Source organism: Triturus cristatus, chromosome 11 (assembly GCF_964204655.1).
Source record: "Triturus cristatus chromosome 11, aTriCri1.1, whole genome shotgun sequence".
NCBI classification, from domain to species: domain Eukaryota; kingdom Metazoa; phylum Chordata; class Amphibia; order Caudata; family Salamandridae; genus Triturus; species Triturus cristatus.
In genome coordinates, this window is record NC_140594.1 from 753,745,537 (window position 1) to 753,771,427 (window position 25,891).

At 42.7% G+C, this 25,891-nt stretch overlaps 1 protein-coding gene across 1 annotated transcript in view; it reads left to right on the forward strand.

Annotated features, from left to right (window-relative positions):
• Positions 1 to 25,891, forward strand: part of AGXT (alanine--glyoxylate aminotransferase) — a 419,131-nt gene that overhangs the window by 338,898 nt on the left and 54,342 nt on the right. Inside the window, exon 3 of the mRNA XM_085634419.1 lies at positions 4,458 to 4,553. Within this exon, the coding sequence (XP_085490545.1) occupies positions 4,458 to 4,553 (96 nt within the window). The remainder of the gene's footprint in view (positions 1 to 4,457; positions 4,554 to 25,891) is intronic.

Below are 25,891 nucleotides of genomic sequence, written 5' to 3' on the forward strand. Positions count from 1 at the left end.
CCGGATGATGGGGAGGGGACGGTCTTCCATACTTTTAGGGACTGTTAGTCCTTATGCCTCATAAGGTGGGGTGGGAGGGAAGGGTGGGATATTGGAAGTGGGGTGAGGGGAAGGTGGGGAAGGTGGAGGGAGAAGGGTGTTGGGAGGGTGAAAGGTCAGCAGCAGCCTTGGTATATATATTGACCAGATTTTTTTTGTATGAAGCATTGTATAAGAATTGTGTAGAAGCAAAAGTTAAACATTACATTAGCCAGCTCATTTCAGGTTTTGAGACATTTTCTGAAGTTTTTTTTTCTCTCTTTACGAAATATGGTTAGGAAATTAAAGATCTGTACCCTCAATATTTGCGGGTTGAATGATGCTAAAAAAGGAGAGGTATTAGCGAAACTTATTCAGATCACGCATATTGATATACTATGTCTACAAGAAACTCATATTGCCTGGGCGAAAAGGGGATGTTTAAAAAAATTGGGACTAGATTTAGTCGTTTGTTCCAAACAAACAGGGGTGAAGAAAGGTGTAGCTATTTTGACGAAACGTGGTTTGGGAATATGTATTAAATCTTTGGAAGACAAATGGGGCCGCTGGGTTATCTGTGTACTCGAGATTGGGCAGCATAGATTCACGCTTTGTACTGTATACGGTCCGAATTTGGATGATGTGGAACTTATGAATTTTTTAGATACAGAATTAGCCCAATGGCCACAACCAATAATCATGTGTGGCGATATGAATATTCATTTAGAAGCTAACTTTGATATAAGGTTGACTTCAATATATGCTGGTAGAAAGCCACAAACATTTACTGCTTTACGGGACCTAATTCTAGATCATGGATTGTATGATGCTTGGAACAAAATATATCCGGATGATTTTGGCTACACCTTTTTTTCAGCCCCACATAACAAATTTGTTCGGTTAGATTATTTTTTTGTTTCATATCAATATATTGGGAAATTCAATATGGAGATCCTACCTAAACTTATTTCTGATCACAATCCTTTAATACTTAACCTTACAATCCCTCTGCAGAAGGGACAAGAAGTTTACCCATGGTCTTTTGAAAGGAACTTATTACTGGATGAAGAGTATTGTGAATTTATGAGCAAGGTAATACAAGAGTTTTTTAAATTTAATAAAGGAACTACATCTAATAAGATTGTTTGGGATACTTTTAAGGCCATAGTAAGAGGTGAAACTCTAAGCTTTTCAAAATCACGACGTAAAAAATTGTTGAATAAATATAGAAATGATTTTACGATGGTTATATTAGCGGAGCACAAATTAGCTGAGGCAATTAGTTTGGGTAAGGATGTAATCCTAGCTCAAAAAGATCTTACTATTAAAAGGGCTGTAGCGTACTCTAATATGGCTGATCAAATCGCCTTAAAATATAAACAACACAAAGAACAGATATATGAACTCGGTGAAAAAAACGGTAGACTGTTGGCCAAAAGGCTAAGGCAGAAAGACGTATATAATGATATAGTTAAGATTATTGACGGAAATGGGGTCCTTCAGGAAACTAAAGAAAGTATATTAGAAGCAATACAGATATGTTATCAATATTTGTATAGTGCACCACTAGATGAGACAGCAGATTGTGCTGAAAATTATTATCTGATAGATTTAGAGCCCTCTGGACTTTCAGAGGTACAAAAAACAGCGCAATCTGCTCCTATAATATGGGAAGAACTGGAGAAAGCTATGTTAGATTTAGCTCTAGGTAAAGCCATGGGCCCTGACAATATTCCCTTGGAATTTTATCGTACGTTTAGAAATATACTTAAAAAAGAGCTATTAGAAATTTGCCAACAATCTTTTTTGGGTAGTCCCCCGGAATCATGGTCCGAAGCAACTATAGGAATCTTTAAAAAAAAGGGAAGGACAGACACGGACCTGGGTTCTTACAGACCGATTTCTCTTCTTAATGCGGACAGTAAGATCTACTCAAAGATCATAGCAAATAGGTTAAAAAATCTTATGCCTCTACTGGTGTGTAAGAAACAACATGGTTTTATTATGCAACGGGATACAACAGACCACATTAAAAGAATTATAGCATTATTAGATTGGGCACAGGCTTCTAATTGCCCACTTGCAGTAGCTTTATTAGATGCGGAAAAAGCCTTTGACCGTGTTTCTTGGAAATTTTTGTGGTCAATTTTAGCTTGGAAGGGGCTTCCTGTAGAATTTATTAAAGCTATACAAGCTTTATATATCCAACCGAAGGCAGTAATCCGCATTTCGGGTAGACTCTCAGGCAATATAATGATCACAAGGAGGACAAGACAGGGTTGCCCTAGTTCGCCCTTACTATTTGCGCTATATATTGAGCCTTTTTTAAATAGTTTGGAAAATAATCTTGCAATTGAGCCGGTCCGAATACACAACACAACTTATAAAGTATTCGCATACGTGGACGATATCGCTATTGTTACAACAAATATTAAAACGGCTTTACCTAAGTTAGTGGAAGCAGCGGAGAAATTTGGACGATACTCTTGGTATAAATTAAACATCTCTAAGACCCAGATACTTCACTCTGATGCAGGGCGCCCAAGTGACATGAAGTTTGAGTCAGATGCCATCTACTTGGGAATTAAAATATCTCCAGTTATAGATAATATTGTACGATTAAATATTGACCCAATAATAGCGTCATCTAATAAGACCTTAGAAAAGTTGGATAATCTCCACTTATCTTTATATGGCCGTAGTAACGCATTAAAAATGACTATTTTTCCCAAATTTCTGTACCTATTTTGTACGATTCCTTTGTTTTTTCCTATGATTTTTTTCGATCGTATTGACAGAATGTGTTCTAGGTTTCTTTGAAGTTATCATAGGTCTAGGAGATCCATTAAAAAATGTATGTTACCAAAAGATAGAGGAGGTTGGGGAATACCTAATTTTCGGGTATATTATTGGTCAGCTTTTTTGCAGAATATGGGTGTCTTGCTGGTTCACAATGCAAAAATTGAGGAGTCAGCAACTCCAACAATATATGAGATGGTTCTGGGTGAGGAAGCTCGACAATGCTTAGCACGTATTATCGAACCAAGCTACTATAAAAAAACTAAATTTAAAGTTATCACAGCAGCTTTCCAGATTTGGAGAAAAGTAAAAAAAAGAATCGGATGTAACTTAAATCTGAACTTCTATACCCCACTGAAAAACTGTCTCTTCCTACCAGATGTTTTTAGAGACTCTATCATGGCCAGATGGCACCGATTGGGAATATGCCATCTGGGAGATCTCTTCGAAGGGAATCAGGTAGCTTCTTTCTCCTATCTGCAACAAAAATATGATATAACTCATATAGAATTTTTTTAATATTTACAGCTACGCAGTTTCTTGAAATGAAAATTACAAAGAACCAGATGACACTTAAAAAAATTGAAGTTATAGAGGCAATTAGAAAAAGACAGAAAATAGGATTTATTTATCAATTAATGATTGATAATTATGAAGGTGACTTATCAGTATGGGACAACAAATGGAAAAATAAATTTGGGGTGAATAAAATAGATATGAATAGAGTAATTGAAATATCCACTGAACTTCTATTCAGTGGATCATTAAAAAGCCAACATTTCATGTCTATTTTTGACTTATATTATACACCCGCAAAATTAACTAAATGGAATTCTGCTAGAGGGAATAAGTGCAATAGATGCGGAATAATAGCTGCGGATACTATTCATATGTTTTTTCAATGCCCAAAATTAAGACAATTTATAAAGAACGTTGAATATTTTCTACATATCAATTTGGGCATTAGATTGCAAATAACGGCAGAACTAATTATTTTAGGTTTACAAACAAGCTGCGATAGCAGTAGGACTGAAGCAGAAGATAGATGTATATTTATTTGTATGTCAATTTTTTGACTCTGCATTACCACACAATGGCTTGATATTGAACCACCTGTTTTTTGTAACTGGCAAAATAGATTATTGTCTGTGTATCATTTAGAAATGTCAATATATAAATCAAAAGGTCGGCGGAGAAGAATAATGGGCCAGAAGATATGGTCTCCATTGTCAAAATGGTTATGAAATTATTGTTTTAACTAGATGATGAAAATGATTGTGTACACCTGGTATTTGTTTTTTGGCTGTATGCTGACATAAAAATTAATAAAAAAATAAAAAAAGGACTGGAGGCTAGCATGCGGAGGGATTGTGAGTTTTGCGGGCCTCAGGGCTCTTATAAGCCACAAAAGGTTTTTTGGAAAGGTAATCACCTTAGAACAGAGTTCCCAATCAGGTTGTGAAGGAGGCACAGCAAGGACTGAGGGAACTTCCATCCCCCTAAGGGAAATATTTGAGTCAGTTTGTACACTTTTATCACATGCAAAGCATATTACACCTGTAATTCCATGTATATTACGTTCTTTACCTGAACTTTGTTTCATCAATTCAAACTAATGCATGGCCTTTTCTTTTTACCAGGAAGAAGATTTTCAGGAGAAAGACAAAGTCTCCATCCCTTTATGTGGACATGGGATGGTTATCAAATTACTGGGGCTGTGATGGAAAGCCAAGAATGTGAGAGCTTTTGTAAATGTTTTTGATATTTGCGAGAGACCACCCCAATCTTTAACCCTCAATGCATTTCCATCTAGAAATTTCTAGAAGTTCTCCTACTGAACTGTTATGTTTGTCTCAATGACATTGGGACTCATACCTTGCAGATCTCTTTGGCCCCAAAAGTAGAGCACAAAAAGACACCGTTTTCAAAGAGAAACTGTCAGAGGTCTCACACTCCTCATTTAGTGAGCTATGCTTGTTAGACAAAGGGTGTTAGGAGCTAGACAAACCAGTTAGACGTTTAAGGGCTCTCATCCTTTAACAGTAATGGATTGATGCACTGTAGACAAATGTTTTGGTTTGCAACATATTAGTAGGGTTTTCGATGTAGTGTTATTATAACTAGGAGGGTATACTCTGCGTTTTTCCTCCCGGTCCCATATGTGCTAATATAGAGATCTTTTATCTACAGGTTATTATATATGAGGGCCCCACCCTTGTACCGCAAAATCAGTACACACACTCAATATTTGATATATTAGTAGGTAAAAATAAGTTTCTAAACATGCTTTTATTATTTTTAGTAACTTGTATAAATTGTGGGACTAATTCATGAACTGCACTCTGTAGTTTTTATTTTAGGAGTTTTATATAGTGCTGGCACGATCCAAGGGGTAATAGAGCGCTTTACAGCAACGTATACAACAGACTCTTAAACAGTTAAAGTACATTAGTGATAAGAAATACTAGATAGAATCCAATTCAGTAGCATGAGGTGAAGGCTTCCGTTCAGTCAGAGTGTGGGAGTTCGGCTGAGGAGTTGAAGTAACATGGAGCGGCTATTGTCCAGGGAGATAGAGATGATGGTTGAGGAGAAATTATTTTAGTTGTCTCATGAAGCTTGTGAAGGAGGGGTTTCTTCTGATATGTATTGGGAGAGAGTTCCAGATTTTTAGATTTTATTAAGTTTTCTAGTACTCTAGTTGCACTGCAAAACATATTATAAAGTGCTATTCAAAAACTGCACTTTGTAGTAACATACACTTTTGTACTAACTTACACCTCTGTAGTAAATTCCTACCTCTAATAGTTTCTATGAGAAAGTATTGCAGTGCCAGTGGTTGGCCATGTGTAGTGCTAACCTTACTACAAAAGTGTACGTTATTACAAAGCTTAAGTTATTACAAAAGTGCAGTTTGTGCATATCAAGAGGTAGTAAATGTACTCAAAAGTGTAAACATACTCAAACGTATAAATTACCTTTGTGAATAAGGTCCATGTGTGTCTCCCTTTTTCTGACGGAATAGATATAGAGCCTGATTCAAAAAGGTAACTTACACTTTTGAGTAATTTTACACTTTTGTAATTCCTCTTCTACTTGACTGCACCTAGTACAAGCCACATTGAGGCTTCCATACATTCTTGCTACTGTCTTCGAGGTGAGGTACATTATATGGAGATAGTTGAATTGTACCCAAGGAATCCAAAAACACAGTCCTGAAATTAATGCAAGCCCCCCAACTGTGAATTCTCTCTGTGATTTTGCTCCCTTTACTATTTCCATCTGTCCTTGAGATCTGTCAATGGTTGCCTCAAGCTGTTTAGTAATCCATTATAGAGATGTGTCACTTTTTTGTTTCTGTTCCTAATGTGAACAAGTCTGACATCAGCTGGTGCTGAGAAATTCCCTATCTATTTCCCTGCATCTTGTCCTCCATTTTTCTGTATGTCAAGAATTTAACCTTCACCGGCTTTGACTTCTCCACCATTCTCAGAGAGGTCTGAGAATGACCCTCTCGTAGACGTTTCCTAGGTGTTTCCATATTACCATAACATGTTTTCAATCCATTGTTTTTATGCCTGGAAGTCCCTGGATCGAAAGTTCTGGAAAATAAACAGACATTGCCAGTGTTTGTCCTAGCTAAAATATGCTACCCTCATCAACTTCAGACGTTCTCCTAATAAAGGTTCTCCCCCCTGTAAAGTAGCTGGCCTCCTACTAGCATCCACTGCAGTTGTGTCGTCATATAATGCAGCTTCAAATCCAGAACTCCCAGTCCTCCCTCATCGCTAGGGTGGTGTAATTTATGGAGTGCCCCCGGTGACGGTCACTGTGAGAAGTTGGCCTGGTATGCTGGTCACTAGTTAAACTGGTCACCTTGCACCAGTACAATTCGACTCTTATGGTAGTAGGTGTAAGACAACCTTTTAAAGAAAGCTATCCTAGTGGTAGCTGTGGAGAGCAGCCTTCAGGCTAAGTCTTTAGAGGAATGTAAAGCAGCTTGTTTTACCTTATGATCTCTTGAATTACTAAATGAAAGGACACATGTAAGAGAGTAGGATCTGCACTTATGTTGCCCCCACTTTTCTTTCTGATGTTTACACTGATTTCTGGCTATAGTCAGGCTGGGACCCTGCTAATCAGGGCCCCAGCCTCTCGGTTCTCTCTAAACAACTTGGAGTGCATATTAGATGCACTAGTGATTGGATACTGTGGTACCTTATGAGCCCCTAGTATATGGTACCTTAGGTACCAAGAGATAGGTACTTCACAGGCCTACCAGGGGTTGAAGCATGTATTATGCCACCCCTGGGAAGCAGACTAAATCTGACACCACAGGCCTGGTCTACTGCAGCCTGGGTGAGATAGTGTTAGCACTCCTCACTGAGATATAGGTACACCATATCTCTACCTACACACACATATAAACCTATCAGTCACCCCTAAGGCAGGCCCTATCAATCCTGAGGGCAGGGTGCTTGGTTTCCATGTGAGGTGGTGCCTCTGCCTGGGTAGGGCTCCCCTGCAGCCCTCAGAGTCCATTCTCTGTGGCTGTTTGTGGATGTGGTTAAACTATATACTCTTAAGTGCATTATAACCTCGCAGTTAATGTCAACTTTTGAATGGCTGCATCAAAACATGTCGTGTTTGGTGTCAAACACTTTGGAATCATACCCCCACACCAGTAACTGGTGTGGGAGTATGATCCCACCCTTCTCGAGGGGTAGACATGTACCTACTGTGGAAACACAGTAGAATCCTGAAAGAGCCCTGGCATCACAAAATGAATGGATAAAATATATATGTATTTATTACTAGACACACTCTACTAATCTCTTTATGAGATTAGAAGTCAGGAACATATGCATAAATCAACATTTCACAACAAGTTAAGCACAAATATGGCTGGGGCCCTAGGGGCGTACCAGACCATATACTAAAAAAGAGACTTAATAATAACGACTTGCGAGGGGACAAGGCCTAGGGCCTTCAGAAGCGCTGGGGCCTCACTAATCTACCCAAGGCAGGTAAGTAAAGGACCCACGGGAGACGCATGCAATGTGAGAACACAGCCGCGGATCCCAATTGACTTCAATGGAGCAAGTCGCGATTGGAAATTTAGAGTATAAGGATACTTCAGGAGAGTCTACAAGCAAGTCACTTACAGGGTAAGTAGTTCTAGAGCCAACACCCACAGGAGCACCGTAGTGCTGGAGTTACCTCACCCAGGCAAGTCGGGTGCAAAGGAGTCTTTTGGTGTCGGGTCGTGGCGTCGTTTTCAATGGGAGCCAAAGAAGACTTGCTGCTTGTGAAGACAGGAGAAGTGTCCGGTGGAATCCAAGGCTGAATTCAGAACAAGGAAGACCTGAAAGTGGAGGGGACAGTGTTCAAAATCACTTGGCAGTGACCCGGGGCAAGGAAGATGGATGCCCACAGTCGTCGGGTGATTTCAGGTGATCACGGGTGTCTTGACTCTTCAGCCACGAGGTCCAGGAGGTGTCGACGACGACCAGGAGCTGGATTCGGCGTGTCCCACGAAGTCTGCAGCTTACTGCGGTGTCGGTGACCAGATTGGAGCCAGCAAGCCTTGGTAACAGCAAGTCTCGGGGAAAAGATAAAAAGTCAGCGGTGCAGACCAGCAAGGTCTGAGGGTCTCACCCAGCGAGGGTAAGTCAGGGCAGGCCTGGAGCAACCAGGGGAGCCCTTTGGAACTGTGGAAAAGTCTTCTGGGGACCCACAAGCCAACCTGCAAGGGATCGCGAAGACACCTCGGGAGGATTCCTACAACAGGGACCCACGGTCACTCGGGACGGGGTAGGCCTCTGATCTTCGGTGGAAATCCTGCTGGAGGCTTGGACCACAGGTGGTCCAATGCACAAGTTCGTAGAATGTCCTGAAGGGGTTGCACTTGAAAATAGTGCTCTATGACTCCACCAATGGGAGGGTCAGGCCAGTTTCGCGCCAGAGTAGGGGCAGGTAGCCCCTGAGCCGGTTTGAACTGGTGTATGCACAGAGGAGCCTACTGCTCCACAAGTGCAGGACTTCAAAGCACTCTAGGAGTGCACCCACCCAGTCCCAATACACTAAACCCTGTCTGGGAGGTGGTCACACCTCCCTGTGACAGGATGCCTATTGTTGGGCCTCCTCCACTGCGAGTTTCGGTCTGCAGCAGGAGGGTAGCCCAGTGTCTGTGACTGGTGGCATCCATTTTGTGATGCCAGGGCTCTTCAGGATTCTACCGTGTTTCCACAGTGGGCACATGTCTACCCCTCTAGAAGGGTGGGATCATACTCCCACACCAGTTACTGGTGTTGTGGTATGATTCCAAAGCGTTTGACACCAACACGACATGTTTTGATGCAGCCATTCCAAAGTTAGCATTTACAGCGGGGTTATAATGCACTTAAGAATATATGATTTGAATGCATTCACATACAGCCCCAGAGAACGGACTCTGAGAGCTGCAGAGGGGCCCTGCTCAGGCAGAAACACCTCCTCACATGGAAACCAAGCACCCTGCCCTCAGGATTGATAGGGCCTGCCTTAGGGGTGACTAATAGATTTATATGTGTGTGCAGGGTGAGATATAGTGAACCTATATGTGAGAAGTTGGCCTGGCATATGCTGGTCACTAGTTATAGTGGCCACCTTGCACCAGTCCAATTCGACTCTTATGGTGATAGGTTTAAAAGACAACCTTTAAAGAAAGCTCTCCTAGTGGTAGCTGTGGAGAGCAGCCTTCAGGCTAAGTCTTGAAGGAGTGTTAAGCTTATTGTTTTACCATAGATAACCTCTTGAATGACCAAATGAAAGAGTATTCCACACAGGTATATATATATAAAATAAATGTATTTATTCTAGAGAGAATCCCACAGTCTCTTTATGAGGCTAAGGCAAAGTTACAATTCAAACAAGTATTGATAGATACAATAAATAGCACTGATAACATTGGGCCCCAGGGGGGGACCAAACCATATACTAAAAAAAGTGGTATAAGAACCACGACAATTCTACAGACAATGCCTAGGGCATTTAGGATCGCTGGCCCCTTTAGAATCCACCCCAGGTTGTGAGGAAGGGGACCCACGGGAGGCGTGTGCAGTGGAAATAGCTGCTATCGGGATCTCTATTATATCCTATGGAGAATGTCGCGGTTTGAAATAAACAGATTAAAGACACTTCTAGCAGGAGTTCAAAGTTAAAACTTTAGAGTTAAGCTTTTGAGGAGCCCACTACCACTGGAGTACCGAGGTACCACTGTTACCTGCCCCAGGGAAGCCGGGTGCATAGGTCGTTTTCGATGTCGGTTCGCGGGCTGATTTTCCATGGGAAAATGTTCAAAACTGCTGCTAGCCAAAAGCGTCGATGATGCCGTGAAGATTGAAGATGTAGATGTAAGATCCCTCAAAAAGGCATCATGAGGCAGGTATGAAGTTTGAAGAAGGTTTATTCCATAAAGAGATCCCATCCATCCAACTCTTGTCATCAGTCTCCCAGTTTCCTTCTCAGATCCCCAATCTAGAATCCAGTGACATCGCAGATGACACTATCGACATTCTATAGCTTCCAACCAATCCCAGACAAGACATTATAAGTGTATGCCAAGCTTATGACATACTACACACCTCCCTTCGTCACACAAAATTCAGAACACATTCCCCAAAATAATACCAAATCAAATCCAACAAAATTCACTTTAAACATAGTTCAACAGATAAGAAGGCTTCTTACAAATCCTATTAGAAGCTCGAATCTTACCACCTTCAGATAAACTCGGATTCGCCACATCAGGATGATCACCATCTACTTTTTTTTTTAATACTGCAACCCTGTTTAAATTCCAAATCCTGTGATCTTGAGTCTTCACAGCATTTTTAAAGATCATAATAACCTTCATCGGTTTCATAAACTTGGAAAGAGCTCCACCCACCAAACCTGTGCGTTTGATCATAACCAAATCACCAACTCTGACTTTAGTTACCTTTACAGCATTCTTCTTGTCAAAGTAACTCTTCCTCAATTTAATTTGTTCTTCCTCTCTCTTTTGAATCACTTCACCATCACACTTCTTTTCTTTTCCCCTTTCCACTTCATATCTATTAACCCATGCAGGTTCCACTTTAGTGTTTGGAACTCTCCCACGGAATAATAGAAAAGGTGTTTTCCCAGTAGTGGAATGCGGAGATAGCCTATACTCTTCAACTTTCTTCAACACCTCCTCTTTCCAATTTAAGGACATTGATTTAGATAGTGCAATCGTCTCTTTGATCACTCTAATAAATCTCTCCACCATCCCATTTGCCTCGGGATGGTAGAGGGAGCACAATTTATGCGAAATCCCCTTGGATGTTAGAAAATCCTTCATCTCATTGGATACTAACTGCACCCCATTGTCTGTTAATATGGAATCCGGGATTCCCTCTTCAGAGAAAATGTTATTCAAACATTTAATAATGTGAGTTGAGCTAATGCTTGTCAAAAAGAAAACTATAGGCCAACGTGAAAACATGTCAATTATCACTAAAACAAATGTCTGAGAACCATTCAAGTGAATAGAACCAAGAATGTCTAAAGCAATGTCCTGCCAAGGATTCAAAGGACGCCTCCTTATGATCATAGGTTGGACACGGGTGTTTTTAGACTTATCACTCAAGGTGCACGGCACACAATCACGAATAACCCGTTCCACCTCTATATCCATGCCCGGCCACCAATACGACATTCTCAAGCGTTCCTTAGACTTAGTAATGCCTGCATGAGAGGAATGAACCAAATCTATCAGTTCTTTCCTAAGGGAACAGGGAGGAATCAGTCTCGTTCCCCGAAATAGAAGCCTATTCTCCACAGACAATTCGTTACGAACCGCCCAAAATTTCTTAGTCTCTAACGATCCTTGTTTGTTGCTGTTCCAACCTCTCCTGAGAAGATCCATAACTTCATTTAGAACAGCATCCATGACCATCTCATTGCCCCATCTCTCTTCACTAATCATATTTTGATCAATGACACAAACTAATTCCTCTGAATCTACCCAATCATCCCCATCAGATGATTTCATAGGCGTGAGGCGTGACAGTACATCCGCCACATTATTTTCTACGCCTGGTATGTACTTCATTTCAAAATTAAATTCTTGCAAACCTATTATCCACTTGGTAATTCTACTAGATATTGAATCCAAGCCCTTCTTGCTGAAAATTTCAACCAACGGTTTATGATCTGTCCTCACCTCGAAATCTATACCCCAAAGAAACTTCTTCAACTTCTTTATGGCCCAATACACTGCCAGAGATTCCCGTTCAACAACCGAATACCTGGTCTCTGGATCCTTAAGGCTACGTGACAAACACATAATGGTACGAATGCCATCTTTACCATGTTGTTGTAAGACAGCCCCCAAACCCTTTTCACTGGCATCAGTGATGAGAATAGGTTTGATCATAGGATCAAAGCTAGCAAGAGAAGGAGCTGCTTTAAGTTTACTCTTGATATCTCTAAATTCTTGCTCACAACTTTCTGTCCACTGAAAGTCCACTCCTTTCCTCAGTAAATACCTCATGCTTGCCGCACAATCTGCAAAATTTCTTACAAATTTCGAGTAGTATTCAACTACCCCTAAAAACTTCATGAGTTCGCTTTTGTTAGAAGGTGAGCTCATTTCTTGGATGGTGTTGATTAATTCTTTCTTAGGCTTGACACCATCACTAGTTATATTATGCCCCAAATAGTCAATTGAGTTGGTTCCAAATCTACACTTTTCCGCCTTAATAGTTAAGTTATGCTCAGAAAGTCTTCCCAAAGCTGACCTCAAACGAATGTCATGCTGCTTAGCATTCTGCCCAAAAATTAAAATATCATCTTGGTAAACATAGGTGCCTGGTAAACCCTGAAGCATGTTCTCCATAACCCTTTGAAAGACTGAAGAGGCCGACACTAGCCCAAAAGGCATGCGTATGAACCTAAAAGTACCGAATGGTGTTATAAAAGAAGTGTAGTCTCTACACGACTCCTCTAACTCTATTTGGTGGTACGCCGAAGTTAAATCAATCGTACTAAAGACTTTAGCTCCACCCAACAGAGATAGCAATTCGTTTATGTTAGGCAGGGGGTATTTGTCAATCACTACGCACTTGTTCAACTGTCTCAAGTCAATGCAGAGTCTCATGTCCCCATTAGGTTTGCGTGCAGCTACGACTGGTGCCAACCACTCAGTTCCTTCAACTTCTTCTATGATGCCCCCTTTCTTTAACTTCTCAATTTCTTTCTGCATGTCATCCCTCACAGAAATTGGAACATTCCTCACCTTGCAACATACTGGAGTAGAACCTTTCTTAAGTAATATTTTATGCTTGTAACCTTTGAGACAGCCTAGCTCCTTCCTGAAAACATTTGGATAATCTCTTTTGAGACCATCAATTAGATTCACATCATCAGCCTTCTCAACGGAGTTCACCACGCTTCTCAATTGAATAGGGGGGTCAGCATTAGGATCAAGAAATACACCAAGTTCTCCTTGATGAATCCAACTGATGATGCTATCCCCCTTTCTTGAAACATATATTTTCCCTGAGATTAATCTCCCTTTATACTCAATTATTCCAGTGAAGAACCCATGTAATTTGATTGGCTCCCCACCATATGCCAATGGCTTTATGTCTGGTTTTAAAAGTTGAACTTTGCTTTTTAAATTAGACATGTAGAATTCACTTGAGATAATTGTGATTTTAGCCCCAGAATCAAATAGAACTCTGGTTTTAGCTCCTTCAACTAAAATCTCATCTAACGGAGAATTTCTTTTTCTCTCCCCAGTCACAACCTGCACAACAATTTGACCACATTCATAATCATCCGAGTTTATCGCATCATCACTGTCCTCATCAACTTGAACTTCTTTTACTTTTGCAACATTTTTACTATTACACATATGAGCAAAGTGACCTTTCTTTTTACACTTGGGACACAATGAACCAAGAGCTGGACACTTAGGATTATTAGCTAAATGTCCTACCTTACCACATCTGAAACATTTGCCATTAAACGAATTCTCACTTAACTTTCCTTTCGTTGACATAGATTCTTTTTTTAACATCTCCTTATACTTCAAGTCCCCTTTATTCTTACTCTTCACCACTTGAACCTTGCATTCGTTCGAAGTATCTTTCTTCAAAACAGCCACACATTTGATAGAATGCTCTATCCTTTTCGCTACGACCAGAACCTCATCTAGAGTGGGTTCATCGCGTGACCACAATTCCTCTCTAACTTTTTCTATATTACACCCAAACATAAACTGATCACGAATACGTTCATCAGTTTTCGCTTCAAACTTACACGAAGATGCAAGCTTCCTCAAAACAGTTATGTAACCCTCCACTGTTTCTTCACTTGCTTGCATTCTCTTGGCAAAGGTGTACCTCTCTAGAATGGTACTCACTTTTGGCAAGTAATGCTTATCCAGTCTCTTGATGCATATTTCATAGTCATTGAGCCCATTAGCCTCTTCAAGGGATAAATCTGGCAAGTGGTCAAATACGTCTTGTCCTTCTGACCCCAAACAGTGTAATAACAAGGCAGTTCTCCTTTCTGCACTGAGTGAAGGGCCACATACTCTAGCATAACGCTCGAAAACAACTTTCCATTTTTTCCACTTAATATTGGGCTCACCTGGCTCAGATAAGAAAAACGGCGCTGCAGTGACATTTTGCATTTCCACAGAACCAGTACAGATATAGAAATATATATTCAAAAAAAAGAAGCAAAAAGACAAACCTTTATGCCAAATAAATATGCCCACATGAAAATAAGCAAAACAGTGGGAAAAATAGTTAAAAGCATAAACTGTGGAAACGCTGTCCTTAAACAGTAATAAGATTTTTGCATCAACTTAGCTAAGAGACAAAGCGCAATGCAAACCGAAAGCCATGTGCATCAGCGATAAATCTTACTGACAGAGCCGTGCGTATCGGCGAAAGTAATATGTTGCCAGGATACACAAGATTCAGCAAGACCACATTTTCTAGCTTGAAAGAGAAAGAGCCGTGCGTGCCGGCGAGAGTATTCCGTTGCAACGTAGAGATATCGCTGGCACGCAATGACAGAAAAGCTGTGTGTATCAGCGAGCGTATGCCGTTGCTAGGATACGCTTCGACGCCTGAGCTCAATTGGGTAAATCTTCAATCACGTTCTGACGTCATGCGCACAAAGGAGAGGAACGGGATTCTTATCCTACGTCGATGGCCGCTCTCTTCACGAAGACAAAGGAGAGGAACAGGATTCTTATCCTACGTCGATGGCCGCTCTCTTCACGAAGACAAGGATTCCTCACCAGGCAACACAGCAAAACGCTCCTCGAGACACCGCTGACGGGTAAGGTTCGTTGAACAGTAGCCTTGTTATTTTTTGAACGTCTTCGCAAGTATGGTTAACGTAACTTGAAAGCCTTTACATCGAACGATTGCAAGTCGAAACAAACTAAACAGCTTTGTACGATTCTGTCTCTTTTCTTTTTTTTTTTGATAAAAGACAATCAATAAAATATAAGAGTCTTTAGTCCTCAACTCAAGTGAACCACGCAAACGGAAATTAACGAATGAAGGCTGGTATACGAGACGTCTTCCTTACCACAAATAAAATCCAATTAGGGATATCATTGAAGAGGAATTCACGCAGATAAAGGGATGTCCAAGAGTTCATTTAAATTTGGTCAAAACTCGCCAAAATCCATATCACTTGTTGGGATCTCAAATGGAAATTCTCAGCCGACTACGCCAGTGTAAGATCCCTCAAAAAGGCATCATGAGGCAGGTATGAAGTTTGAAGAAGGTTTATTCCATAAAGAGATCCCATCCATCCAACTCTTGTCATCAGTCTCCCAGTTTCCTTCTCAGATCCCCAATCTAGAATCCAGTGACATCGCAGATGACACTATCGACATTCTATAGCTTCCAACCAATCCCAGACAAGACATTATAAGTGTATGCCAAGCTTATGACATACTACAGTAGAGTTTGTAGAGAAGAACCTGAAAGCAGAGGGGACAGAGTCTGGGTCACGGCAAAGTGCCCAGGGAGCTCAAAGGAAAGAGCCCTTCGATGTCGGGGCTTCAAGTGGAAAGAAGGGTAGCTTGGATCTGCAGCCACGGGCTCCGGGAGGCTTCAAGGAAGGCCAGCTTCTGGAGGGCGACTGTCCCACGTCGGATGAGGGTCGCTGCGGTATTAGTGTCCGGATTGGATCCACTAAGCCTTGGCAACCGCAACCCACGCAAGATGAAAAAATCAGCTACTGGTGCAGACCCACGAGGTCTGTGAGAGGTCTCCTTTGGAGAGACTGTAGAGCAGGCCTGGAGCAACCAGGGAAACTCTTAAATGTCGAGATTGACCTCCGCTAGGGCCCGCAAGTCGAGAGACAAGGGACCGCGGGAGGCGGCAATTTGGAGTGCGTAAAAGGGCACCCACGGGCCACCGGAGGGGGCTGGGGCGCTGGTCTTTGGCACAATTGCTGTAGAGTGGTTGGCTCGAGAACGGGCCAAAGCACAACTTCCCCACTGGTCAGGGTCGTGTGCTATGCAAGAGGTGGCTGGTGTCCTGGGGTATTGGAGATCTCGGCACCCACGCGGTCCACGGAGCTCAAACTTGTTGAGCACGCTCACTGGCCTCTGGGATGCTCAGGAAACCCACCTCAAGGGCGCTGGAAGTCGATGAAGTCCGCAGGAGCAGCAAAGTTCCAACCGGGTCACTTGCAGTGTTTCAGGTGCCTGCCAAGCAGGGGGGTAACTCCTTTACCCCAAGTGAGATTTCTTCAGTCAGCTGGGCAGCAGCTCATCGAAGGTCAAGTCTGTGAAGTCCAAGATTAATCTGAGGCTCTGGGGCCACGTTATTCACCTTTATCCCCAAGATTAGGCGAGTGTCCAGAGTAGTGTCCACCAATGAGTGGTGAGGCGGGAAAGGGTGGCTACACCCTCTCCCCTTTGTGTGTTTCCCACCTGGGCGAGGGGCAGGATGCCCCTGAACCGGTTCCAAGTGGTGTATGCAGAATGCAGGCGCTGTAGCTGCCTACGTGCAACTCTGAAAGGCATCCTAAGGTGCACCCACCCAGTTCCAATCCACATATACTGTCTGGGGAGGTGCTGGCACCACCCTGCCACAGGAGCCCTATTGTCCAGCTGCAGAGGCTGGGATTTTCCCCAGCAACAGGCAGTCAGAGTCGTGTGGGTGGCTGGTAGCATCCATTTTGTGATACTTGTGCACTTTTAAATTGGTGTCTAAATTCTGCCGCTTTTCCCATATCGCCCCTCTAGCAGGGGAGAATCATGCCCTCATGCCCATGGCTGGACTGGGGGTATGATTCCTACATGTTTGACACCAAACACAATATGGTTCTGTGTAGCCATTCTCAAGTTATCACGCTATCGCGATATACTTATAATGCGGTTAAGAGTATATGGTATGGCTACACTACAAACAACCCAGCAATGATTTTACGAAGGTTGCAGGTGGGCCCTACTCAGGTAGGGGTCCCCCCTCACACATACCTCAGCACCCTGCCTTGTAGGATTACCAAGACCTGCCATAGGGTTGACCTATAAGAGTAAATGTGTTGTAATGGGGTGGGATATAGGGTACCTATATCCCTGTAAGGGGTGCTAGCATCACCTTACCCAGACTACAGTAGTGGTCTGGTGGTGTCATTTTGTATGGCTGTCCCAGGGTGGCACAATAAGTGCTGCAGCCCTGGTAGGCCTACTGAGGGACCCATGCCCTGGGTACCTAGGGTACCATCTACAAGGGACTGCCAGGGTATCCTCAGTGTCCAATTGGTTTGTACATAGGGTACTCATATTAGTTTTAAGGAGAAAGCAGATAGGCTGGGGTCCTGGATAGCAGGATCCCAGCCAGACTAGTCAAAAACCACTCAAATACCAGGCAAAAAGTTGGGGGCAACCATTAGTCAGATTCCACCTTCCTACACTATATCTCAGTGAGGAGTGCTAACACTACCTCACCCAGGCTGCAATAGCAGGCCTGTGGTGTCAGATTTAGTCTGCTTCCCAGGGGTGGAATAATACATGCTTCAGCCCCTGGTAGGCCTGTGAAGTACCTATGCCCTTGGTACCTAAGGTACCATATACTAGGGGCTCGCAAGGGACCACAGTATCCAATCACTAGTGCACCTAATATGCACTCCATGTTGTTTAGAGAGAACAGAGAGGCTGGGGCCCTGATTAGCAGGGTCCCAGCCAGACTATAGCCAGAAACCAGTGTTAACATCAGAAAAAAAAGTGGGGGCAACATAAGAGGCAGATCCTACTCTCCTACAGTCACCCTTCCATATTGGATCAATAATGACTGACTATGGATCTTTTTAAAAGGATCAGGGCAGAGTCGCTGGGATATGTGAAAAATTTGATATTGAAAAATAGTATATTAAGTGTGTAATTATTACCATTTTTGTTGGGGTAATCATAACCTGGACTGAGGGGGTAGGGATTTCCAGCAGCTTATGGAACTTTAGAATGCTCTAGTAGCCCTCCCCACATTTTCCTATATCCCATCGGGCTCTGCGTGGTAAATATTCCCTCAGAGGTAGAGAAATGTATTCTATTCTCAACAAATGTCACTGGATTCCCTCAGGCTGTTTGAGATATACACATGACTTTGTACAGTTTACTTGCAATCTGAAGATTTTCCTGAAGAGGTACAATCTGTCCTTGGGTGCATTAAGCCTTGCTCCATGGCCCCACGGTATATTACAATATCATCTGCGTACAGCGAGATCATAAGGTTTACACCATTCAGTCGTATACCTAAGCTCTTATTCTTTCTTCCCGTAATAACTCCCAAGGGTTCCATTGTGTGCTCAAAGAGTCAAGTAAAGGGTCCCTGTTTTGTACCCCTCAGAATCTGACATTGATACAGATACTTGAACAATACTCCGTTTTTAAATATATTTAGTGGTTGCCGACTTTAGCTATTCTCCTTTGGCAGCTTTAAATGAGATATTTACACGTGTGCGTGGCACAAAGGCGCATTCGGCTTGAACAAAATGTTTTCTTGTTTATTTATCAGCAGAATAAGAGACTTGAGTCGGGCCAAGATTTCCTCAATATCTATATCTCAGGGTCATCGGCTACACGAAATTTAACAATGATATGTGCACAGAGGTGATGGATGCAAAAATACTGGTTCTAGCTGGATTTTTCCACAACATTTCTGCCTCACTTGTCGTTTATAATCAGTTAGGTCAGGGTTCCCAAAGTTTTGACTCCTGAGGACCCCTATTGAGTCACTACCGGAAGCAGGGGACCACCAAGCATTTTGTACTATTTAAATTTCAAACATTTAACAGTATTTTGAAAAATATACACAAACAAGTGCACACCACATACATAATAGAATTAGTGAAGATGTTATAATTTTATATTGAAAAATTTGCAAAAAATGAAACATTTTAATGGGAAGGTTGGGACAGAATCTCGGTGACTAACTTTTCAATGTATGGTTTTATTTCGCGGTATGAGGCTGCTGCCAGTGCCAGACTGAAAACCTAAAGCAGCCCAGGTAAATGTTATCAGCCCAGTCCCCGTACTGTGCACACCAAGTGAAGCGAGTGAGCCTGACTACTAAAAAGGGGGCTTTGGGGGTGCTCTCCCGGTAAGAAAATTAGGGAAAAAATGGTGCATTCTGCAACACATTTGTCATTATATATTAAATTGTATTATCTTTTAAAGCATAGTAAATGATGACTTTACTGTGCACCAGGATACAACAATCTTTGTTGGGGCTTTTCACTATAACCTCCAACAGTGTCTCTTATCTCTCCATAGCCCCTCTGTCGCATATATTTCATTTGCTTTACAGCACCTCTCATACCAGTGTAGTGTGTCCGAGCACTTAACACCACACACATACAGGGACAATGAATCATACGTCTGTAAATCAGTCTATAGAAAATGTTACATAAGACAAATAAGACTACAAAGTGTAGCATTCACATGTTATCCATACTGGAAGGCATTTTTTAAGAGTACTTGGTCTGGAGAAGGACAAACTCAGGATTCAGAACATGACACATTGGTTAGTGTTGACTTTAATAATAAGAATTTATTTCTACCCAAACAAACCTTTTTAGTAGCATCAGGATAATGAAAGACTGGGAAAAAAACATAACCTACTAACTTTTACCATGTAGTTTGCATGCAGCTCTTTGATAGCAGTTCATAGCATACTGTGCTAGATTACAATTGTAATTTATGAATTGCACAGTTAAAGCAGTATCTCTATGACAAAAGCAGTAACCCATTGACTCTGCACGTAAAATATTGTTTTCTGAAATTCATGGTACATGTTCTTTACAGCAGGCATATTAACCCTTTGTGCTACCTTAGATGAGTTGAAGCTGCCACTGGACAAAACTCCAGTCTCTCTCCAGCAGGTACTTCAATCACCAGAGTTATCTTGACACTTTTATTGTTGCCCAAAAACCGATGATTGTACAAGGACCTTTGCAGTGCTTTTAAAACTGCTACCTGCAGACCCCCTGGGAATGTGCCAGGGAGCCCTGGGGGTCCCCGGGGCACCGTTTTGGAACCACTGTGTTAGATTGCACAGTGGTCAGTTTACTATATACACACTGAGATCAGATTAAAGAGGCCTTCACACATGGGCTGTCTCGAATGAAGTCAAATTCAGACTACACTTTGGTGTTCTTTTTGGGACCAAGACTGGACACTCATGCAGAAGTTGAACTCAGCTGAGCTACGCTGACAGAGTTCTACCTCCTCCCACCCTACTCATCCAGCTGAAAGTCTGATAACACAGAGGCCTAGTGTGTTGATGGTATGCAGGGTGACAGTCCATGTTCTCCACGAGATGCAAAATTTGTTTAGTTTATGCTCTCAACGTAGTGCTAAAAATAGAGTATAGAGGTTAGAAAACATTTTCTTGGGAAATATGATGGAAATGTTTGTCGTGTTCATTCTCATAGTAACTCTAACACACAGCCCATGTACTAATTCATAGAATACTACAATCCATATTTCTAAACATACATTGTGCCATTATTAATATAGATGTTTGAGTGTGAAATTCCAAGTACGAAAGATTTGTTTCCTGAATACCACTGTGTCCCTGAGAGAGGGACTGTTTTGTTTACCAGAAGGCACTTCTCCCCCATGAAACGGGGCAGAGTGCAGGATTGCAGTATACCAGCTCTGCCTTTCTCATACAAAGTACATTCAACTGAGTCTATGTGTGCCAGTAAGGGGATCTAACCCTGTAGACTTAGGGTATACCCTTAAGATACATAACAACATGGCTTCAAGATCAATTCACATGTTCGCACTCTGGCTATCGGTACACATATAGCAGGGATATCTACTTCCTTAAAGTGTCTCGCAGCCCAGTAAACATGTATTTCCAACTGTTGCAATTTATTGCTTTTCTGGATCTTTCACTATAATTGCAGATTTGAGGCATGTAATTGGGTCCGCTTTCAAGACTTAAAACAATTGTCTGATATTCGGAAATGTTTTGCTGCTTGGGAAAAAAGTCGTTCTGATCTGAGTGATAAGCACAGGTAGCAAACCAGTAACTGGTAAGTTATCACCTTGTTGATTATTTTATATTCGATGCACAGTATTCACAGTGGGAGAAAGGATGCTGTTTCCAGGCAGTCCTTGTCAGGGTTAAGAATGAATACTATTAATTAGTTGATGCAGGTAAATTTCCTCACTCAAGGGTTGATCTGAAAAATGTCAAGTAATTGGGCAGCCAGGAGATCTATGTTCTTTGCATAGAACTCCACCAGTAGTCCGTCTACTCCAGAAGTCAGAGGAATCTCTAATGCTTCTGCTTGATATGATGCCATGGTGGGTATGTTTTTCTCAGCGATATAATGCATGATCATTGGGTCCAGAGCTTCTAGTCTCACTCTGTTGGGAAAGAAAAGTCCCTTGTATGGTTATGGGATGAACTCCTGCCCTGGGGGCCCCAGCTGTGGTGCTATCTGGATCTTTAGTAACAATTTTTGGTCATGGTCGAACACAGATCATGTGTGTACACCATGACCTAGGCCTGTCCCACAGACTGTGGCCTGGTTGGACCTGGAGGGGCGCACAACGTGCTGTCCTCATAGTGGTGAAGGGCTACTGCCCTTACCAAGAGCTAAGTAGCACAAGAATAGAGGTGACAGCATAATATTTTGTAATGAGAAATCAATAATATGACCAGGCCTTACCTGCGTCATGGAAGTGAGGCCTCAGGGCCCACTCGGAAAAGTTCAGCTGCTGTATGTTTACCTCACCTATGCCTACATCAGGATCAATGTAGCGCCGGCAGCACACGTGTGTGCGTGCATCACATTGACATGTATGTGTGCTTGTAAGTGCAGTATGTGGAGGCTTACGAATGTGCTGCTATACAGTGCACTGGTGTTTATGTGTGCCTGTGAGTGCAGTATATAGTGGCCTGCGCAAGTGTTAGTATACAGAGTTCTGGTATCTGGTGTACCTATGACTGCAGTACTTCCTACGCGCCTCTTGTATACAGCGTGCTGGTATGTATGAGTGACTGTAAGTGGTGCAGTACATTGAAGACTACACACATGTCTGCATGCAGCTCCTAGCAATGCATGTGTACATGTAGGTCGTATGGGGTATGGAGACCTGTGAGTTTCATATTGGGAAGCCCAGAGCCGGTTGGAGAAGGCGTGTGAAGATAGAAGAGCCCCCCAGACAGATTGCTACATTCATGAGAGGTGGGTAGGACACACACACACAGGAGGAAGGGAGAGCCAGGCCTTTGGGCACTTCAAAGGAGCTCTTTGATTCTAGAGGTCACAGGTGAAAGGGGCCTGGGCACCTCTTAGAAAGGAGATGGGAATGATAAACGAATCATAAAATGTAGGGCTGGGCCACTTTGGCACCATTTTGTTGAGCAAATATCAATGAGGCTGACAACCAGGTGGGATCCTCAAAAACCTCTTGTGGTGTGTGTTATGGGGCTATCAAACTTGAAGTCTCTCCTACTGTGATCGATTGCTTCCTGACTAAAGACAGAGCAAGGAAGAGGGCACTTTAACAGGAGCAAAACCTATGACAAGAATTGTAAAGACTGAGACAATAAACCACATTGAGTATGGAAACAGATTATAAAAAAAGAGGGCTTGAGGTGTCTAAATGATCAAACTGAAGCTGTACATCAGCGTGGAGAAGCTCAGCATGACTTCTGCTTTTTGTGACCAGGACTGGGGACAGAGGGTCTGCCAGTCTCCCTGCTGAGTGAGGAGCCATCACCCAGGAGAATACTCGCGCACAATCCTGAACAGCAGCCTTTTTCTGACCCAAGAACAGGGGACCCTGTGACTAGAAGGAGATCATCTGAGGGAAACGAGGTCAAGTGAGGATCCTGCTGAATGGCTCAAGGGAAAGGAGTGTGAGCTTATGGTCCATCCGCACTGCCACACCGATTGGGTTGTCTGCCTGTGTGCGATGTTTGTGATCACTGTATGCCAGGTGGGGACTGCGATGAAGAATGAAGGCCATCACCCTGTTGACGCTCTGTAATGTGAGGAGATACATTACTATGTACAAGCATGCGACCTAAAGGGGCCATCGCCCTGTGTGCCCGATTTATGACCCCCCCTCATCTGCTGGGAAGCGGCCATGGTGAAGTGAAAAAGATGCAACCCGCAGAGGAAGAGCGATGATTAAACTACCCAGAGTACCCAAGGCCTGTCACCAGACTCAGGGAGGTTTATTGCATGACCAGAAGAGAGCTGTGGCTGTCTGCCGCTTTGACCACAGCATCCAGACTTCTGCATTGTCGGCCACAGATGCACGCTGTGGACCTCCGCATCACCACTCCAGTGACAGCATATAAGACTGAATACTAGACAGTCCAACACTTCTTCACCTATTTATTTTAATATGAAGGGAAATAATCCACTAGGTACATTTCCACAGCTTAATTGGAATACGCCACTGCTTTCCTATGTAGCTTGGGATGTCATATTTTTCTAATCCCACTGTCTAAATGTAAACAAACATACAAAGGTGCTAGCTGTAATTATTCCATACACTGTCAATTCTCCTAACATCAGTTCTGTAACTTCTGTGATCAACCTGTTAATTCTGTATCATCCATATGTAGAGTTATCATTAAACCCATGTTTTTCATTACCTTCAGTCATTTTATTTAGAAATCTGTTTATTGAGTTTGCAGGTGGAATCACACATTACATCATATTTAATCAGGGAGCATCGTTACATACATCACTCGGCAAGTGTCAGTGCACAGCGCATGTAGTCCGGTTGCGCTACATGACCTGAATAGTGAGCGGCTGCGTCCAAATATACCACCCGTGAGGTGCTGGGCAACTCTGCTCGCCATGCGTGATGCTGTGGCCGCAGCCCTGGTGGAAAGCATCCGCTCACCATCTCCTGTATCAGTTACGTGCAAATCCCGGTGCATCCCCAAACAGTTATACAAACAGTGCTAAACTCCCCGTTCATTACCTTCAGTCATTACCAATTTATATGTGTTTTATACTCTGTTTGATTCTAGATTTTAAAAAATCTATCTATATCATTTCTTAAAGAATATACTATACAAATCAACTAAAACTCAGGTGTCAGTGGGCAACTTTTTAATAACACCTTTAATTTAGTTTTTATTAGCTGCACCCTAAACTTACACCAACATCTCCCTTATTGCACTCACCTCCTCCAATGGCAGTATAAGGAGAAATGTTTAACGCTCACACAGCTACAGGAACAGAAAATTACTAACAGCGTTAGTTTGGTCTCCCCTTGGAGACCATTGTGCATTTGTGCTACCTACCTGTTTTATTTGCAAATTATTATGTGCATTCTGTTATATCTCTTGGTAGGAGATATTGTTATGTGTTAGTGAGTGTCTTATAATAAATACCTATTTTTATAAATACACTCTATGGTTCTTTTTCACTTAACCTATACCAGTAAGATTAAGATCTGGTAAAACAAGCTGCTTTACACTCCTTCTGGACTAAGCCTGAAGGCTGCTTTACACACCTACCACTTAGAGAGCTTTCTAAGGTTGTTTAAAACCACAAACATTGCCTAGAGGGATGTCTGGATTAATGCAGGGTGCTACACTTACATAAGTTACAACAAACAAATGATGGACGGAATGCTGACAATGCAGACATTCTCCCCCAGTCAAGAGATCTGGGTTAAATCCATCGTTCTTTTGTCCACTACACCCCCCCCCCAGTTTAGACATGGCCATATGCAAATCAGTCTTGACCCTGTGCCTCATGGGAATAGTCCAGCCCGAACTGCCAAGCCATGTCTTCCCTGGACCGGAATCAAGCATCCTAGGACCGGTTTCTGGCTATCAGCCGTCATCAGCCAGGATAGCTTGACTCCAGTGGCGTAGTGAGCACGGGTCCCACGTCTGGGAATACCCATCCCACTTAGGGCGAAAAGCGTTACAACAAACAAATGATGGACGGAATGCTGACGATGCAGACATTCTCCCCCAGTCAAGAGATCTGGGTTAAATCCATCGTTCTTTTGCCCACTACACCACCCCAGTTTAGACATGACCATATGCAAATCAGTCTTGAGCCTGTGCCTCATGGGAACAGTCCAGCCCGAACTGCCAAGCCATGTCTTCCCTGGACCGGAATCAAGCATCCTAGGACCAGTTCCTGGCTATCAGCCGTCATCAGCCAGGATAGCTTGACTCCAGTGGCTTAGTGAGCACGGGTCCCACGTCTGGGAATACCCATCCCACTTAGGGCGAAAAGCGTTACAACAAACAAATCATGGACGGAATGCTGACAATGCAGACATTCTCCCCCAGTCAAGAGATCTGGGTTAAATCCATTGTTCTTTTGCCCACTACACCACCCCAGTTTAGTAACACTTTTCGCTCTAAGTGGGATGGGTATTCCCAGACGTGGGACCCGTGCTCACTACGCCACTGGAGTCAAGCTATCCTGGCTGATGACGGCTGGTAGCCAGAAACTGGTCCTAGGATGCTTGATTCCGGTCCAGGGAAGACATGGCTTGGCAGTTCGGGCTGGACTGTTC